This window comes from Macaca mulatta, chromosome 19 (assembly GCF_049350105.2).
Source record: "Macaca mulatta isolate MMU2019108-1 chromosome 19, T2T-MMU8v2.0, whole genome shotgun sequence".
Classification (NCBI taxonomy): Eukaryota; Metazoa; Chordata; class Mammalia; order Primates; family Cercopithecidae; genus Macaca; species Macaca mulatta.
Window position 1 is genome coordinate 44,424,169 of NC_133424.1, and position 20,106 is coordinate 44,444,274.

Genomic DNA, 20,106 nt, shown 5'->3' on the forward strand with positions numbered 1-20,106 from the left:
TATCTTATTTCGTGCAGGGGCTACCCCATAACTTATTGACCTTTTCTGTTTTGACCTGAAGTGGGCTGGCCAGGAGCTGTACCCAGGCAGAGGACATGAAGAAATTGCCCTGTGACGGAGTCACGGAAACCACAGGGGAGGGCTGGAGGCTGGGGCACTGGTTTTGCTGGCTCGGCCTGGTTCCCAGAATGCAAAGCCCATTTTTCTTTTTTTTGCAACCTCTGCCTCCTGGGTTCAAGCCATCCTCCTGCCTCAGCCTTCCATGTAGCTGGAACTACAGGCGCACGCCCCCATGTCCGGCTAATTTTTGTATTTATTTTATTTTATTTTTTTTAGTAGAGACGGGGTTTCACTAAACCCTGCCAGGCTGGTCTCAAACTCCTGACCTCAGGTGATCCGCCCGCCTCAGCCTCCCAAAGTGCCGGGATTATGGGCATGAGCCACCGCGCCCAGCTGCAAAGCGCATTTTTCTATGGGTAACCTGTGCTGCGCGGGGTGGCACCATATTTCACCCAGCGGGTGAGGAGGCAGCGAAGTTGCGGGCCCAGCGTAGCGCGCGCCTCCTAAGTGCTTGGTGCAGGCGCGGGCGCGCGGCGCCACCGTTCCCATCTAGGCTTGCGGGCGGCCACCGGCGGGCAGGGCTTTGAGATGGCCTCGCCGCGGCGGTGCTCCCCGACAGCCCCGGACAGGGAATGCAAGTTGCCGCCACCCTCGGCCCCTGCCGGCGAGTATCCTCCCGGCAAGCTGTCCTGGGGAACCCTGGCGAGGGCCTTAGGCCGCTTCAGGATGTCCATCCCGCACACGCGCCTGCTGGCCACCCTCGACCCCCTGGCCTTGGACAGGGAACCACCGCTGCAGCTGTCGCCTGAGAAGCAGCAGATGCCGGAGAAATTGATTTGGGGCGACCAGGAGCCTCTCTCCAAGGTCAGAACCGCCGCAGGGGGCAGTGGCCTGTTCCCCACACGTGAGGAAGGCGCTCGGGCTGTCGGGGGAACCCATGGAAAACCCACCTGGCTTCACCAGGGCCTCCAGAGTCCCTAGGCCCATTCCCCCATCTGTGGTACATCAGTGGGAAAAGGTCAGACAGCCGAGCAGGGCCTGCTGGAGATGCTGGCGAGGGCTCCCCGCACTGCCACCTGCTGGGGAACCAGGACTCTTGGCTGGGAAGAGGCTCTGCGCCTCCATGTGCACCCTGACCCCACCTAGACCTTACAGTCTCCGTAGGACCATCCAGAGTGATGCTCCTAAGTGCAGCCCAAGGGTGGGTGGCTCAGCTCTCCCCCTCCAGGAGATAGAGTTAGCGTCAGAAGAAACGGGAAACTCAGAATAATAATTAATAATAACAACAATGAATTGGGCCAGGCAAAGTGACTCACAACTGTAATCCCAGCCCTTTGGGAGGCCCAGGTGGGAGGATCACTTGAGCCCAGGAGTTTGAGACCAGCCTGGGCAACATAGTGAGAGGTCATCTCTACAAAAAATAAACTTAGCCCAGTGTGATGGGGCGCACTTGTGTTCCCAGCCGCTTGACAGGCTGAGGCAGGAGGATCCCTTGAACCCAGGAGTTTAAGGCTGCAGTGAGCTATGATTGCATCACTGCTCTCCAGCCGGGGCAACAGAGTGAGACTCTGTCTCCATAATAAATATATATATATATATGCTGAATATATATATATATACGTACACACACACACACACACACACACACACAGAGAGAGAGAGAGAGAGAGAGAGAGAAAAACTGGCTGGGTGTGGTGGCTCATGCCTGTAATCCCAGCACTTTGGGAAGCCGAGATGAGCACATGCGGTCAGGGGTTTGAGACCAGCCTGGCCAATATGGTGAAACCCTTTCTCTACTAAAAATGCAAAAATTAGCTGGGCGTGGTGGTATATGCCTGTAATCCCAGCTACTGAGGAGGCCACGGCGGGAGGATCACTTGAACCTGGGAGGCAGAGGTTGCAGTGAGCCAAGATCATCTCACTCCGTCTCAAAAACAAAACAAAACAAAAACCCAACAAAGAACATTCTCAGTAAGTAGCGTTTCTTGCTTGGCCTTGATTTCATGCACTCACATGTAGATGTCAGAGTGTGTTTTTAATAATTTCCTCGAAACCTCTGCCTGGCTTCCCAGCATGTTTAAGATGAAGTCTGGTGATCTGCCTGTGGCCTTCCAGGCCATTTCAAATCTGGCCCCTCTCCATGTTCTCCTCCCCGGTCCCCCTGTCTTGCTGACCTATAAGCAGATCTGGCCTCAGGGCTCTTGGCAGGTCCCTGCCTCCACGGTATTGCGCTCTTGGGGAGGCCCTCCCTGACTGCCCGTCTAAAGTAGCCGGGGCCACTGTCTCCTCTGTGCCTCTTGCCATGGCCTGACATCCCCGTTTTGTCCTCAAGATGTCATCTGGCTGCCAGCAACTGACACTTCAAAGTTGGAGACTTTGCTCCTAGGTGGCTGCTGAGCTGCAGCATCAAGTCCAGGCCCCATGGGGGAGGAGGTTCTCTAGGTTTATTTGTGGAATACATGAATGAATGCTACACATAGAAGAACCGTTTTGTTTTAGCCCAAATTCTCTGTCCTCTGCATGAGCTATGTCAGTGCCTCTGAAATGTAATTATGTGTTGGGGACTTCTCTCTGCAACCCCTGGGACCCCTTTACCTAGTGGATCCCAAGGGACTGTGTGCAGAAAAAAACCTGAAAGGAGGGCCCCAGAAAAGCCTGTGGTGGGGGTAGTGGAATGGTTTCTCCCTCTTGCTGACGTTTTCCCATGATGGAGTTCTGGGCGGGTGTGTGTGTGTGTGTGTGTGTGTGTTTTCCTACTTTTTATTTTTTATTTTTTATTTATTTATTTTTTTTTTTTGAGACGGAGTCTCGCTCTGTTGCCCAGGCTGGAGTGCAGTGGCACGATCTCGGCTCACTGCAAGCTCCGCCTCCCGGGTTCACGCCATTCTCCTGCCTCAGCCTCCCGAGTAGCTGGGACTACAGGCGCCCACAACCGCGCCCGGCTAATTTTTTGTATTTTTAGTAGAGACGGGGTTTCACCGTGGTCTCGATCTCCTGACCTTGTGATCCGCCCGCCTCGGCCTCCCAAAGTGCTGGGATTACAGGCGTGAGCCACCGCGCCCGGCTTCCTATTTTTTAAATTAAATTATATATTTTTAAAATTATTTAATTTTAATTTTGATTATTTATTTATTTATGGTTTTTTTTTTATTTTTAATTTTTTTGTAGAGAGGGAGGTCTCCCTTGTTGCCCAGGCTGGTCTTAAACTCCTGGCTTCAAGCAGTCCTCCTCCTCACTCATGGAATTGCATGCGTGAGCCACTGCATCCAGCAAATTTAATTTCAATTTTTAATGATAGTTCGGTTTTCCTAATGAGAGAGATAACCCAAACCCTGCAGGAGCGGCGGGGGCTGGGGTCGCCAGGGGCGGGGGCGGTGCGGGAGGGCTGCGCAGGTCACATCCCGTCCCGGGGACTGGGGCCGCTCCTGGGGTAGGAAGCCGTTCCTGCACGCGCGGCCCCGGACCGCCCGGGGTTAGCGAACTCTACCGGAGAAAAGCCCAGTCCCAGCTCTCCGCGCTCCCTGGCAACGGAGCCCGTGTTCCCGCGCCCTGGAGGCCCGAGCCCACGTTCCAGTGTCCCCGTGTCCCCGAGTCCCCTAGAAGCGGGGTATCCTCTCATCCCCTGCATCCTCACCTGCGCTTCCCGAACACCCTGCACATCAACACCCCGCATATCACCTGCAACCCGAAGGCCACCGCCGCCCTGAACCGTCGCATCCCCTCACCCCTGCCCTCCTGCCGACTCAGCCCAGCACCCTGACACTGCCTTCCAGGCCACACCCCTCGTCTTGCCTCCAACATTTCCCCCACCGCTACACTTCCACAACTCAACCTGGGACGTGTCGCCATGGGCGGGTCGGGGGGAACACTTCAGGCTTCCGCGCTCTGTCCTCTTTTTTTTCTTCCAGTTTTACTGAGATATAATTCACATACCATATAATTTAACCATAGAAGCTGTAGTGGTTTCTAGGGTATTCACAGAGTACTGTACTCCCCAGTTCCCCAATACCCATCCTGCCCAGACCAGGCAATTCTACTTTCTGTCCATAGATTTGTCTATTCTAGACCTTTTATAGTGATAGAATCAAGCCATATGTGGTCTCTTGTGACTGGCTTCGTTTCCTTAGCATAACTTCCTCAAGGTTCATCCATGTTGTAGCCTGTAGCAGTGCTTCCTTCCCTTTTCATTACCAAGTAATATTCTGTTGCATGGCCATGACACATTTTTTTTTTTTGAGACAGAGTCTTGCTCTGTTGCCCAGACTGGAGTGCAGTGGCATGATCTCGGCTCGCTGCAGCCTCTGCCTCCCAGGTTCAAGTGATTCTCCTGCCTCAGTCCCCCAGTAGCTGGGATTACAGGCACATGCCACCCTGCCTGGCTAATTTTTGTACTTTTAGTAGAGACAGGGTTTCACCACATTGGCCAGGCTGGTCTCAAACACCTGACCTCAGGTGATCCACATACCTCGGCCTCCCAAAGTGCTGGGATTACAGGTGTGAGCCACTGTGCCCGGTCAAACTGCCTATTTTTCAAAGTAACTGCACTACTTTACGTTCCTACCAGCAATGTTAGGAGGGTTTCAACTATTCACATCCTTGCCAACACTTGTTATGGGACTTTGATCATAGCCATCCTAACAGATATGACATGGTATCACACTCTGGTTTTCTTTTCTTTCTTTCTGTTTTTTCTTTTTTTCTTTTTTTCTTTTTCTTTTTTTGTTTTTTAGATGGAGTCTTGCTCTGTCACCCAGGCTTTTTTTTTTGGAGATGGAGTTTTGCTCTTGTTGCCCAGGCTGGAGCGCAGTGGCACGACCTCGGCTCACCGCAACCTCCACCTCCTGAGTAGCGATTCAAGCGATTCTCCTGCCTCAGCCTCCCGAGTAGCTGGGATTACAGGCATGCGCCACCATGCCCGGCTAATTTTGTATTTCTAGTAGAGACTGGGTTTCTCCATGTTGATGAGGCTGGTCTCAAACTCCCGACCTCAGGTGATCCACCTACCTTGGCCTCCCAAAGTGCTGGGATTACAGGCATGAGCCACTGCGCCCGGCCACACTGTGGTTTTCATTTGCACTTTCCTGATGTGGTGAGTGATGTTGAGAATCTTTTCATGTGCTATCAACTATTTGCATATATATATATATATATAGTTTTTGTTTTTGTTTGTTTTGTTTTTCTTTTTGAGACAGGTCTCACTCTATTGCCCAGGCTGGAGTGCAGTGACATGATCATAGCTCATTGTAACCTCTGCCTCCCAGGTTCAAGCAATTCTCATGCTTCAGCCTCCTGAATAGTTGGGATTACAGGAGCACACCACGACAGCAGGCTACTTTTTTTTTTTTTTTAGTAGAGATGGGGTTTCGCCATGTTGGCCAGGCTGGTCTTGAACTCCTGGCCTCAAGTGATCCATCTGCCTCAGCCTCCCAAAGTGCTGAGATTATAGTTGTGAGCCACCGCACCCAGCCCTTGCATATCTTCTTTGGAGATATATCTGTTCAAATCCTTTGCCCATTTAAATTTTTAATTTTAATTTTAATTTTAATTATTTAAAGGTAGGGTCTTGCTCTGTCACCCAGGCTGGAGTGCAGTGCTGCAATCATAGCTCACTGTAACCTTAACCTTCTGGGCTCAAGTAGTCCTCCTGTCTCAGCCTCCTGAGTGGCTGGGACTACAAGTGTGCGCCACCATGCCTGGCTCATTGTCTTTTTTTTTTTTTTTTTTTTCCAATTTTGTACAGACAGTCTCACTGTGTTGCCCAGACTAGTCTTGAACTCCCAGGCTCAAGCAATCCTCCTGCCCCAGCCTCCCAGAGTGCTGGGATTACAGGGATAAACCATTATGCCCAGGCAGAATTTTTTTTTTTCAGATGGAGTCTCACTCTGTTGCCCAGGCTGGAGTGCAGTGGTGCAATCTTGGCTTACTGCAACCTCCGCCTCCTGTGTTCAAGTGATTCTCCTGCCTCAGCCTCCAAGTAGCTGGGATTACAGGTGTGTGCCACCATGCCCAGCTAATTTTTGTATTTTTAGTAGAGATGGAGTTTTGCCATGTTGGCCAGGCTGGTCTCGAACTCCTGACCTCAGGTGATCTGCCCGCCTTGGCCTCCCAAAGTGCTGGGATTACAGACGTGAGCCACCCCTCTTTGGCCAGAATTTTTTAAATTCATTTTTTTCCAGTTGGTTTATTGTAAGTGTTTTTTTTTTTTTTTTTTTTTTTTTTGAGACGGAGTCTCCCTCTGTCGCCCAGGCTGGAGTGCAGTGGCGCGATCTCGGCTCACTGCAAGCTCCGCCTCCCGGGTTCACGCCATTCTCCTGCCTCAGCCTCCCGAGTAGCTGGGACTACAGGCGCCCACAACCGCGCCCGGCTAATTTTTTGTATTTTTAGTAGAGACGGGGTTTCACCGTGGTCTCGATCTCCTGACCTTGTGATCCGCCCGCCTCGGCCTCCCAAAGTGCTGGGATTACAGGCGTGAGCCACCGCGCCCGGCCTATTGTAAGTGTTTAGAAATAAAATTAACTGTTGTACATTGATCTTGTGTCCTGCAATATGTTTAACTCATCTGGTCTCTCCTTTTTTCAGATCCCATTTAAAATTCTGAGTGGGCACGAGCATGCTGTGAGCACCTGTCACTTCTGTGTGGATGACACAAAGCTCCTCAGTGGCTCCCATGACTGCACGGTGAAGCTGTGGGTAGGTGGCCCACTGGCAGGTGCTCCCGGAGCGAAAACCTTTCTTAAGCTTAGGCACCTCCCATGTCGAGTTCCTCAGCACTAAACTCGCAGGCACTTGTGGGTCCTGGTTTGCAGGTCTTCTGAGCAAAGTGCCAGAAGGAGGGGAAGGTGAGAGCCCAGCCTGGATGAAGTTAAGGTGGCTGCTGCCAGCTTGTGGGCCTGGAAACAGTGGGAATGGGATGGAGACCTCTGGACTGAGAGCGCCACACTTTTTTGTTTTGAGACGGGGTTTTGATCTTGTTGCCCAGGCTGGAGTGCATTGGTGTGATCTCGGCTCACTGCAACCTCCGCCTACTGGGTTCAAGCCATTCTCCTGCCTCAGCCTCCCAAGTAGCTGGGATTACAGTAGCTGGGATTACAGGCATGTGCCACCACACCCAGCTAATTTTTTTTTTTTTTAGTAGAGATCGGGTTTCACCATGTTGGTCAGGCTGGTCTTGAACTCCTGACCTCAGGTGATCCACCCACCTCAGCCTCCCAAAGTGCTGGGATTACAGGCGTGAACCACGGCGCCAGGCCTTTTTTTTTTTTTTTTTTTTTTGAGACCGAGTTTCGTTCTTGTCACCCAGGCTGGAGTGTCATGGCGTGATCTCAGTTCACTACAACCTCCGCCTCCCAGGTTCAAGTGATTGTCCTGCCTCAGCCTCCTGAGTAGCTAGGACTACAGGTGTGTACCACCACTCCTGGCTAATTTTATATTTTTAGTAGAAACAGAGTTTAACCATGTTAGCCAGGCTGGTCTTGAAATCCTGACTTCAGATGATCCACCTACCTCGGCCTCCCAAAGTGCAGGGATGACAGGTGTGAGCCACCGTGCCTGGCCCCCACACCTTTTTTTCTTTTTCTTTTTCTTTTCTTTTTCTTTTTTTTTTTTTTTTGAGACAGAGTCTTGCTCTGTCGCCCAGGCTGGAGTATAGTGGTGCAATCTCGGTTCACTACAATTTTCGCCTCTGGGTTCAAGTGATTCTCCTGCCTCAGCCTCCCTAGTAGCTGGGAATACAGAGGCATGCCACCATGCCCAGCTAATTTTTTTTTAGTAGAGACAGGGTTTCACTATATTGGCCAAGATGGTCTCAAACTCCAGCTATTTTTTTTTTTAGTAGAGACAGGGTTTCACTGTATTGGCCAAGATGGTCTCAAACTCCTAGCCTTAAGTGATCCGCCTGCTTCGGCCTTCCAAATTGTTGGGATTACAGGCGTGAGCCACGGCGCCCGGCCACCCCACACACCTGTCAGAGAACGAAAGTCCTGGCTGTGTTTGGGGCCTAGGATGTCATCTCTCTGAGTCTCCTTCTCATCTGGAAAACTGAGTTCCATCCACAGAGACTGGATGGCCAGGTCTGTGTGGTCACAGAGGACAGAAAGGTGTCCAGCCCTGGGACCTGTTCATGAGGGGTGGTTGGAAGAGGTAGGCCTGGGTTCAGATCAGCACCCCAAGGTGCGGAGGCAGGGGCACCGGGGATGGGGCTGTGATGTTCAGATGAGGTTGGCAGAGGTGGCTCCTGGAGCCCTCCAGGGGACTGCGGGGCATGGCCAGCAGGCCCGGGCAGTGCCGGTCGCTCAGGAGGGCTGGGGAGGAGCAGGGCTGGGGGAAGGCAGTGGCCATGGGGCCAGGCCACAGAAGGCTGTGTGGCTGGCTGGGGCTCACAGGAGAGGACGCTCCGTTCTGAGTTTTGCAGCATCTGGCTTCAGGGACGGGAGTGGAGGGAGCTGGGGCTGGTTCCTGGGTTCTGGTTTGGGTAACGGGGAAGAGGATAGCCCCTCACCCTACAGACGACCTTGAAGGAGTGCTTTCCGTGGTACTTCCTGCTAGGGGGACAGACACTACACGGAGATCCGAAATAAAGACATCAGTTGAGTGGTTCTTAGGGCAGTACAGGCAAAAGGATTTAAGGGTTTGAAACAGAGGATTTTTTGGAGACATTATCAGTCAATCCCCACTGTTGTCTTTTTTTTTTTTTTTTAAATGAATTTAAGACCATTGGCCTATATCGTCATACTTGTTCTTTTGTGAAATGGAAATGGAAGAAAATACGCATACACACACACACACACACACACAGCCACAAGGTACAATCTGTGCCAAGGCCATGCCAACTGGGCAGGAGGGTTTGTGGTGGACCCCACGTTTAGCTGTGTGACCCCGGGGGGTTGCATGACCTCCTGGGCCTCCTTGGGTCTGCCTGTGCTGCACAGGACCAGTTGTGTGAAGGGGCTGCCCCGGGGCTCAACTCACCTCCACTCCTGCCCTCTGTAGCTGTCCTTATGGACACCTGGCCCACAGAGCCCAGAGCCTCAAGATCTTGTTAGAAAAACTACTGATTTCTCTGGGCGCCTCACCCCCACACCCCACAGGATGACACTAGAGGCATTTTTTGTTTGTTTTGTTTTAGAGACAGAGTCTTTCTCTGTCACCCAGGCTGGAGTGCAGTGATGCAATTATGGCTCACTGCAGCCTCAACCTCCTGGACTCAAGCAATCCTCCCATCTCAACACCCCGAGTAGCTGGGACTGCAGGAGTGCACCACCACACCTAGCTAATTTTTTATATTTTATATTGTAGAGATGAGGGTCTTGCTACATTGCCCAGGCTAGTCTCCAACTCTTGCCCTCAAGCAATCCTCCTGCCTCAGCCTCCCAAAGTGCTGGAATTTCAGGCATGGGCCACCAAGGTCCCAGTTTCATAAATGTATGCGGACTTGTGTGGACAAGAACAGACGCATGCTGGCTGGGCGTGGTGGCTCACGCCTGTAATCCCAGCACTTTGGGAGGCTGAGGTGATCGAATCACCTGAGGTCAGGAGTTCAAGACCAGCCTGACCAATATGGTGAAACCCCGTCTCTACTAAAAATAGCCGGGTGTGGTGGCGGGTGCCTGTAGTCCCAGCTACTCTGGAGGCTGAGACAGGAGAATTGCTTGAACCTGGGAGGCAGAGGTTGCAGTGACCCAAGATTGTACCACTGCACTCCAGCCTGGGAGACAGAGAGGGACCCCATCTCAAAAAAAAAAAAAAAAGACAAACATGCCAACATAGTCACAGCTGTTAGCTCTGGGGTCATGGAAGGACGATTGTTTTTCTTTCTTGTGTTTTCATGTGTTTCCTGTAATAAAATCATATTACCTTTGTAATAACATGAGAAAAACTACCAAACTTGCATTTTTTTTTTTCTTTTTTTGAGACAGGGTATTGCTCTATCACCCAGGCTGGAATGCAGTGGCAAGAACATGGCTCACTGAGCCTTTTACCTCCTTTGCTAAAGGCATCCTCCCATCTCAGCCTCCCAAGTCGCTGGGACCACAGGCACACACCACCACGCCTGGCTAATTTTTTTGTTTTAGGTAGAGACAGGGTCTCACTACATTGCCCAGGCTGGTCTCAAACTCCTTGGTTCAAGCGACCCTCCTGCCTCAGCCTCCAAAAGTGCTGGGATTACAGGTGTGGGAGCACTTTTTTTTTTTTTTTTTTTTTGACGTAGGATCTCAGTCTGTTGCCCAGGCTAAAGTGCAGCGGTGCAATTATGGCTCACTGCAGCCTCGACCTCCTGGGCTCAAGTGATCCTCCCACCTCAGCCTCCTGAGTATCTGGGACCACAGGCATGGGCTGCCATGTCCTGCTAATATTATCATTTTTTATATAGAGGGGATCTCCCTCTGTTGCCTGGGCTGGTCTTGAGCTCCTGGCCTCAAGCCATCCTTCCTCCTTGGCCTCCCAAAACACTGGGATACAGCATGAGCTACCACAACCCAGCCCCAAACTTATTTTTAAATGACCAGAAAAAAGGCGGCAATATATTAGAGGGAGATGGGACATAGGATTAAGAATATTTTCCCCAGCTTCTCTGTACATTTATGGACTTTCCAAGTTATTCACAGTAATCTCCAATTAGGGAAAAAGGGTTTTTATTGTTTTTGTTTTTGTTTGAGACAGCGTTTTACTCTTGTGGCCCAGGCTGGAGTGCAATGGCATGGTCTCGGCTCACTGCAACCTCCGCCTCCTGAGTTCAAGCGATTCTCCTGCCTCAGCCTCCCAAGTAGCTGGGATTACAGGCACCCACCACCACGCCTGGCTAATTTTTGTATTTTTAGTAGAGATGGGGTTTCACCATGTTGGCCAGGCTTGTCTCAAACTCCTGACCTCAGGTGATCTGCCTGCCTTGGCCTCCCAAAGTGCTGGGATTACAGGCGTGAGCCACCGCACCTAGAGGAAAACGGGCTTTTAAAAGATTTAAAGGTATTTGGATTTGAGGTGTTACTGGGGGCAGGGACTGGAAATGGGGTCAGTGGATGAGGCAGAGAGGGGAGGCCAGCGGAGATTTTGGCCAAGATACTGTGACAAGAGGAGGTGACTATGTAGGGTTATGGGTTCACCCCCTACGGAGGGACATGGAGCGCATGGTGGGAGCCACAACTGAGGGTCTCAAGGAGCCAGCAGGAGGGGACGAAGATGAGAGGAGAGAGCCAGGGGAGGAGACAGGTCCCTGGAGTGGCAGCCAATGGGACCAGCAAAGGTAGGGGCTCAGAAGAGAGGTAGGAGGGCAGAGGGAGGGAGCACAGGGATGGGGGCTGCCTGGAGAAGGTGGTGGAGGGAGGAGGGCTGGGAGTGGTCCATGGTGTGGGTGGGGAACACTTGGATGTGCTTCCTGGGACGTGGAGAAGGACGGCTTATGGGAAGGAGGGCATACGAGGTGGCAGAGGTGGCAGTGCCCGCATTGTGGATGTGGCATGGAACGGGCAGGGAACGAGAACAAGGAGGCTGCTGTGGGGACCGAGGGTCTCTCCAAGATTAGGGTCTCTAATCTTGGGAAAACAACCAAGGTGAAAACAGGCATCTTTCCCTTCATGGAGAAAAGAGCCCTTTGACCAACACAGACAGCAGCCCCGGGGGGTCCTTTCGCCAACTCAAAAGGGGAAAGAAGGGCCGGGCGTAGTGGCTCATGCCTGTATTCCCAGCACTTTGGGAGGCCCAGGCGGGTGGATCACAAGGTCAGTAGTTCGAGACCAGCATGGCCAACATGGTGAAACCCCTTCTCTACTAAAAATACAAAAAAAAAAAAAAAAAAAAAAAAAAGGTGGGGTGGTGGTGGGAGGGGGAATCATGTGGGGGAATTGGAAGATACAAGGTGGACTGTACAGGTGGTAAGTTACCATCCCATCCCCTGGGCAATGACAAGGGGAGAGGCTCCCTTGCCCCGGGGCCTCTCAGTCACCCCAGAGGATTAAGAAAGGGTTTAAAGCTCCCAGAAAGCTGAGTGCAATGGCCCACGTCTGTAATCCCAGCGCTTTGGGAGGCTGAGGCGAGAGGGTTGCTTGAGGCCAAGAGTTTGAGACCAGCCTGGGCAACATAGCAAGACCCTCATCTCTACAAAATACAAAATAAAAAATTAGCCAGGCATGGTGGTGCACTTCTGTCGTCCTAGCTACTCCGGAAGTTGAGCTGGGAGGATTGCTTGAGCCCAGGAAGTGGTGCCTGCAGTGAGCCATAATTGCAACTCTGCACTGAAGCCTGGGTAACAGAGTGAGATCCAGTGTCAAAAACAAAACAAAACAACAAAACAAAACAATAAAAATGCTGATCACAGTGACTCATGCCTGTAATTGCAGCACTTTTGGATGTTGAGGCAAGAGGATCGCTTGAGCCAAGGAGTTTGAGACCAGCCTGGGCAATATAGTGAGACCTTGTTTCTACCAAAACCAAAAAATTAGCCGGGTGCGGTGGCGTGTGCCTGTGGTCCTAGTGACTTGGGAGGCTGAGATGGGAGGATGGCTTTGGCCCAGGAGGCCAAGGGGTGCAGTGAGCCGTGTTCTTGCCACTGCACTCCAGCCTGGGTGATAGAGCAAACCCTGTCTCAAAAAAAAAAAAAAAAAGTTTGGTAGTTTTTCTCATATTATTACAAAGGTAATATGATTTTATTACAGGAAACACATGAAAATACAAGAAAGAAAAAACCCATCTTTCCATTGACCCCAGAGTTAACGGCTGTGAAAATGTTGGCATAGGTATTTTTTTCCTGTCCATGCACATCCACATACATTTATGAAATTGGGACTGTACCGAAATACTGAATATGTACTCACCATAAACTTAGACGCCAAATATTGTCACATCTCCTTTATTTTCCAACTATTTATTAGACCCCCTTTCCCTCATTCATTTGAAGTCTAACCAGTATTTGCCCTTTAAATTGTCTGGGTCCACAGGGTGGGGTCCTGCTTCCAAATGCCCAGTGTGGAGGGAGTGGGCCGATCTGTGCACAGTGGCTGTTCCTGCTCTTGGCCACGTGGTGTCACTGTCGAGTCTAAAGCTGCACAGCCCCACGGACCCTGATCCATTCTGGCGCTGCCCTGAGCTGGCCCGGGCCCGCCCAGAGTGCGTGCATGGGCCTCGATCCCACACCCCAAGACGATCATTTTCTTTTCTTTTCTTTTCTTTTTTTTTTTTTGAGACGGAGTCTCACTCTGTCGCCCAGGCCGGAATGAAGTGGCACAATCTTAGCTCACTGAAACCTCCATCTTCTGGGTTCAAGCGATTCTCCTGCCTCAGCTTCACCAGTAACTGGGACTACAGGCGTGCGCCACCACACCCAGCTAATTTTTGCATTTTTAGTAGAGATGGGGTTTCACCATGTTGGCCAGGCTGGTCTCGAACTCCTGATCTCAAGTGATCCACCCACCTCGGCCTCCCAAAGTGCTGGGATTACAGGCGTGAGCTACTGCGCCCGGCCCGGAAAACACTGCTAGATTCTGCAAAGCCTTTTTGGCCGGTAGGAAAGGCAAACACCATCCGTTTGCATCTCTGCCCCCAGCATGGCCAGTTTCCACCTGGTGTCTGTGGAATTGCGGGGTAATTTCCCATGGATGCCAAGAATGGCAAGGGTGTCCTTCCCGCTCAGGGGACATGTTGCAAAGTCCTTTCCTCTTTCGGAGCTGAGTGAGAGTCCCAGGACCGTGGAGTTCTCAGATTTTGCTACCAGAGATAAGCTAAGGGCTAATGTTGACCTCGATTTATGACTTCAGCAAACACGGCAGTGACCACTCTCTTCTCCTCTCTCTCCCATTGATTTGAGGATGCGGTGGATGGTTCCGTGGTTCGCAATTTTGAGCACAGGCCCAAGGCTCCTGTTGTAGAGTGCAGCATCACAGCCGACAGCAGCAGGTGATCTTTGCCTCGTCTTACACTGGGAAGAGGGAGGGCGAGCAGGCAGGCTGTAGATAGGCATGCCTGTGACATTTTTGTTTTTGTTTTAAGTAATAGACATGGGGTCTTACCATGTGGCCTAAGCTGGTCTCAAACCTGTGGCCTCAAGCGATTCTCCTCCTGCATTGGCCTCCCAAAGTGTTGGCATTACAGGTATGAGCCACCACACCTGGCGTTTTTTAATTTTAATTTTTTATTTAGACAGGATTCTGCTATGTTGCCCAGGCTGGAGTGCAGTGATGCAAACATGGTTCACTGCAGCCATGGACTCCTGGGCTCAGTGATCCTCTTGCCTCAGCCCCCTGAGTAGCTGGGATTACAAGTGTGCACCACCACACCTGGCTAATTTTTGTATTTTTGTAGAGATGGGTTTTGCCATGTTGCCCAGGCTAGTCTCAAACTCCTAGGCTCAAACAATCCTGCCTTGGCGCCTCAAAGTGCTGGGATTACAGGCGTGAGCCACTGTGCTCGGCCTCTTTTGGTTTTGAGATAGGGTCTTGCTTTGTCACCCGGGCTGTAGTGTGGTGGTGTAATCACAGCTCACTGCAGCCTCCAACTCCGGAGCTCAAACAATCCTCCTGTCTTGGCCTCCCAAATACAGTGATTATAGGTATAAGCCACCACCCTTACTAGGAATTTGTTTTAAAATGGATTTACTTTAACCCTGAACAGCAGCTATAAAATAGTTAGCAGAAAACTGGTATGAAAATGTAAGTTTCATGGGAATTTATCTTTTTTTTTTTTTTTTTGAGATGGAGTCCTGCTCTGTTGCCCAGGCTGGAGTATAGTGGTACGATCTTGGCTCACTGCAACCTCCAACTCCCGGGTTCGAGTGATTCTCCTGCCTCAGCTTCCTGAGTACCTGGGACTACAGGTGCACACCACCACACCTGGCTAATTTTTGTATTTTTAGTAGAGAGAGGTTTCACCATGTTGTCCAGGGTGTTCTCGAACTCTTGACCTCAGGTGATCCACCCACCTCAGCCTCCCAAAGTGCTGGGATTACAGGCATGAGTCACCATGCCCACATGGGAATTTGTCTTATACAGAGGACAAACTTTGCCACAGAAACATGCCATGTAAGAAGACAAGGATACATTTATGTTTTTTTGTACAAGAAAACATTTCAGAACAAAATAAGTAGTCTCTTAAACTATATTCCTGTGAAAAGACAGACATGTGAGCAGAGAGGAAAGTGATTGATCCTTGTGGGTGCAGAGACCCCTTTAGAAGAGGAAAACAGCTGGGAGGCCGAGGCGGTCGGATCACCTGAGGTCGGGAGTTCAAGGCTAGCCGGACCAACATGGAGAAACCCCGTCTCTACTAAAAACAAAAAATTAGCCGGGCATGGTGGGGCATGCCTGTAATCCCAGCTACTCAGCAGGCTGAGGCAGGAGAATCGCTTGAACCTGGAAGGTGGAGTTTGTGGTGAGCCGAGGTCATGCCGTTGCATTCCAGCCTGGGCGACAAGCGAAACTCCGTCTTAAAAAAAAAAAGAAGAAGAAGAGGAAAACAGAAGAAATGATACTTTGAAAGCCCTTGATATAAAGGAGCATGTGTGGGTGGCTGAAGAGTATGGGGGATGATGGTGCTGTGGTTCCTTGTGTGTTACGTTATATTTCCTTCCTTCCTTCCTTCGTTCCTTCCTTCGTTCCTTCCTTCCTTCCTTCCTTCCTTCTTTCCTTTTATTTTTGATGGAGCCTCTCCTGCTCACGCTGGACTGCAGTGGTGTGATCTCGGCTCACTGTAACCTCCGCCTCCTGGTTCAAGATATTTTCATGCCTCAGCCTCCCGAGTAGCTGGGATTACAGGTGCGCACCACCACGCCTGGCTAATTTTTGTATTTTTAGTAGAGATGGGGTTTCACCATGTTGGCCAGGCTGATCTTGAACTCCTGACCTCAGGTGTTCTGCCTGCCTCAGCCTCCCAAAATGTTGGGATTACAGACATGAGCCACCTTGCTTGGCTGGTTCTCTCTAGTTTCAATGAGAACAGAATGGTCCCTAGGGTGAGTGATGGAGCAGTCTTTTAAAGATGATTGTATTATTTATAATCTTGGTCCTAAATTAGAAAAATGAAAAAAGTCTTCATAGAAGTCACAGGCAGGCCAGACATGGTGGCTCATTCTTATAATTCCAGTGCTTCGGGAGGCTGAGGTGGGAGGATCGCTTGAGGCCAGGAGAGACTAGCCTGGGCAACATAGTGAGACTCTGTCTCTTTAAAAAAAAAAACAAAAAAAAGCCAGGCATGATGGTGAGTGCTCACAGTCCCAGCTACTCAGGAGGCTGAGGTAGGAGGATCACTTGAGCCCAGAAGCTCAAGGTGGCAGTGAGCTAGGATTGCCCCACTGGACTGCAGCCTAGATGACAGAGTGACATCCTGTCTCAAAAAAGGAAAGGAAAGGAGGGGAGGTGAGGATGGAAAGGACCACAGACCTGTCTCTGTTGTTAAGAAGCAATGTTTGGCCAGGCACGGTGGCTCACGCCTATGATACTAGCACTTTGGGAGGCCGAGGCAGGTGGATCACTTGAGGTCAGGAGTGTGAGACCAGCCTGGCCAACATGGCAAAACCCTGTTTCTACTAAAAATACAAAAATTAGCTGGGCATGGTGGTGGGCGCCTGTAATCTCAGCTACTCAGGAGGCTGAGGCAGGAGGGTCGTTTGAACCTGGGAGGCGGAGGTTGCAGTGAGCCAGGATTGCACCACTGCACTGCACTCCAGCCTGGGCAACAGAAGGAGACCCTGTCTCAAAAAAAAAAAAAAAAAAAAAGAAACAATGTTCATCATCTTATTTCCAGAGTCATTGCCGCATCCTATGATAAGACTGTGAGGGCCTGGGACCTGGAGACAGGCAAGCTGCTGGTACGTATGCCTGCCCAGTGGGCGCGTTGCAGCTTGACCAAGTCTCAGTCAGCTTTGGGTTGGATCCCCGGTAGGGGGAGGTGATAGAACTCCATTCTTCTAGGAAGGAAGCGTGTTCCTGGGGATGGAAGGTACAGATGTGAACTGCACCCCACAACAGCCATTGCTTGCAAAAAGTCTGGAGGGTGAGAGGCTGGGCACTGGGGGAGGAAGACTCCTGGAGGAGGCAGATGGAACCAAGGCTTTTGCTTGAAAGATGGGACGCGTTTGGATACACAGAAAGAAGCCAGAATGGGGGGTGGGGGGTGGGGGCTGGTATTCCAGGCTCCCCGGTAAGATGTTTGGATTTGATTAGAGAGGAAGTGGGGCTGAGGCCATGGGACAAAGGCCATGTGCCCCCAAGAACCAGGGTTCTGGCCCTTACCAGTCTGTTCTCTTTATATCTTGGAGGGGGCCGCTCTCCATCCATCCCACAGGCCCAAGACTCTCACTTGGCCCTGCACCTGCCCCAGGCAGCCTCAGCCCTGCTCAGGGGCCTCCTCGGGGTCTCCTGCCTCACCCCTGCGGTCCCTCCCGCTCAGCTCCTGCAGGCCTTTCCTCTCCCTTCCTCCTTCCTTTCCTTAAAAAAACAACCTTTTGGCCGGGCGCGGTGGCTCAAGCCTGTAATCCCAGCACTTTGGGAGGCCGAGACGGGCGGATCACGAGGTCAGGAGATCGAGACCATCCTGGCTAACATGGTGAAACCCCGTCTCTACTAAAAAATACAAAAAAAAAAAAAACCCAAAAAACTAGCTGGATGAGGTGGCGGGCGCCCGTAGTCCCAGCTACTCGGGAGGCTGAGGCAGGAGAATGGTGTAAACCCGGGAGGCGGAGCTTGCAGTGAGCTGAGATCCGGCCACTGCACTCCAGCCTGGGACACAGAGTGAGACTCTGTCTCAAAAAAAAAAAACAAAAAACCTTTCTTGTTAGTGCAAAGGTCAGTTTATATTCATTGTAAACATTTTTAGAAAGATAAGATAAGCCAAGTTTTTATTTTATGATGATGATGACGATTTTTAGAGACAGGATCTTGCAAACTCTGTCACCCAGGCTGGAGTGCAGTGGTGTCATCGTAGCTCACTGCAGCTTCAAACTCAGATGATCCTCCCGCCACAGCCTCCCAAGTAGCTGGGACTACAGGCGAGCACAACCATACCTGGCTAATGATTTACTTTTGTAGAGATGGAGATCTTGCATGTTGCCCAGGCTGGTCTCAGGCTCCTGGTCTCAAGCGATCTTCCAGCACTGGGTTTATAGGTGCGACGCACCACACCTGGCTTAAAACAACCTTTGACTGTTGGCTCATTTCAGTGGAAGGTCAGGTATGATACCTTCATCGTCTCCTGTAAGTTTTCTCCTGATGGTAAATACGTGGTCTCAGGCTTCGACGTGGATCATGGAATCTGCATAATGGACGCTGAGAACATCACCACCGTTTCTGTCATCAAAGGTGAGGGTGCAGGCTCCCTGACTCTTCAGTCGGCCATAGGAATAGCCACTTGTCACTGACTGACAGTGACCTTCCATTGCTTTATTTGGTGAAACTGTAATGGTATGAAGCACATCATTAAAGCTGGGACACTAGGCTAGGTGCGGTGGCTGGGATTACACCTGTAATCCCAGCACTTTGAGAGGTTGCTTGAGCCTAGGAGTTTGAGACCAGCCTGGGCAACAGGATGAAACCCTGTCCCTACCAAAAACAGTACAAAAATTAGCCAGGTGTGATGGCGTGCACCTGTAGTCCCAGCTGCTTGGGAGGCTGAAGTGGGAGGATCACTTGAGCCCAGAGGTGGACGATGTAATGAGCTGAGATTGAGCCACTGGACTCTAGCCTGGGAGACAGAGTGAGACTCCATCTCAAACCAAAAACCAAAAAACAACCCAAAAAACACCCCAAAACTGATCCTCTTCAGTTAATGCTTTTCCATTCATTCAGTCTTGTGCTTTTAACAAATGACACAATGTTTGACTCCAACCTCATGTGGTCATTGAAGCCTAATCTTTTATTGAATGGAGGCTCAGCTTTCTTGACATTTTTACCTGGTGTTTTTTTTTTTCTTTTTTTTTTTGTAGAGACGGGGCCTCGCTACGTGGCCCAGGCTGATGTCAAACTCCTGGCCTCGAGTGGGCATGAGCCACTGCACCCTATATTTTTAAAATATAGGAATAGTAATTGTCATATGACAATTACTGCTATAGGGGCTGCTGGGTGAAGGATATGGCTGATCTCTCTGTTTTTCCTTACACCTCCATGTGAGTTCACAATTATCTTAAAATTAAAGTTAAAAAAATGTGTACTCATTGTAAAGACATTCATTATGGGCTGGGCGCGGTGGCTCACGCCTGTAATCCCAGCACTTTGGGAGGCCAAGGCGGGTGGATCACCTGAGCTCAAAAGTTCAAGACCAGCCTGACCAACATGGTGAAACCCCATCTCTACTAAAAATACAAAAATTAGCTGGGCATGGTGGTGGGCGCCTGTAATCCCAGTTACTCAGGAGGCTGAGGTTGAATTGTTGGAACCCAGGAGGCGGAGGTTGCAGTGAACTGAGATTGCACCACTGCGCTCCAGCCCAGGTGACAGAGCAAAACTCTGTCTCAAAAATAAAAAAGAGGCCGGGCGCGGTGGCTCAAGCCTGTAATCCCAGCACTTTGGGAGGCCGAGATGGGCGGATCACGAGGTCAGGAGATCGAGACCATCCTGGCTAACACGGTGAAACCCCGTCTCTACTAAAAAATACAAAAAACTAGCCGGGCGAGGTGGCGGGCGCCTGTAGTCCCAGCTACACGGGAGGCTGAGGCAGGAGAATGGCGTGAACCCGGGAGGCGGAGCTTGCAGTGAGCTGAGATCTGGCCACTGCACTCCAGCCCGGGCGACAGAGCGAGACTCCGTCTCAAAAAAAAAAAAAAAAAAAAAAGAAATCATTCATTATATAAAGAAAAAAGCAAAAGGCTGCTGTGTCTGTCCTGTCTCCTCCCCAGAGGCAACTGTTATGAACCATACGCTGCTGGGTGGCCTTGCTGAACCCTGTGTGTGTCCCTGTGCGTACACATTTGCACACACAACACTGCTTCTCGTATGTGCTTTGTGTTTCTTTTTAACGACATGGCATTATGCCACATACACTGCCCCACAGCCTCCCTAGTAGCCTCTAATAGCCCACCTGACACTATGCCCCCACCACGCTTCAGACTCCTGCTTTGCCCCACACTGCTCT

The 20,106-nt window shown here is 50.8% G+C and overlaps 1 protein-coding gene across 2 annotated transcripts in view; it reads left to right on the forward strand.

Moving 5' to 3' along the window:
• The first annotated feature begins 522 nt into the window (after nucleotides 1–522).
• WDR88 (WD repeat domain 88) overlaps nucleotides 523–20,106 on the forward strand; it is a 46,772-nt gene continuing 27,188 nt past the window's right edge. Inside the window, exons 1-5 of one of the 2 annotated variants that reach the window (XR_013410418.1) lie at nucleotides 523–924; nucleotides 6,640–6,750; nucleotides 13,856–13,944; nucleotides 16,786–16,849; nucleotides 18,200–18,338. Coding sequence is in view for 1 of the 2 variants with exons in the window: in XM_015123506.3 (XP_014978992.3) it covers nucleotides 649–924; nucleotides 6,640–6,750; nucleotides 13,856–13,944; nucleotides 16,786–16,849; nucleotides 18,200–18,338 (679 nt within the window). In the remaining variant the exon portion in view is untranslated. The remainder of the gene's footprint in view (nucleotides 925–6,639; nucleotides 6,751–13,855; nucleotides 13,945–16,785; nucleotides 16,850–18,199; nucleotides 18,339–20,106) is intronic. The other variant, XM_015123506.3, reaches the window with a different exon arrangement.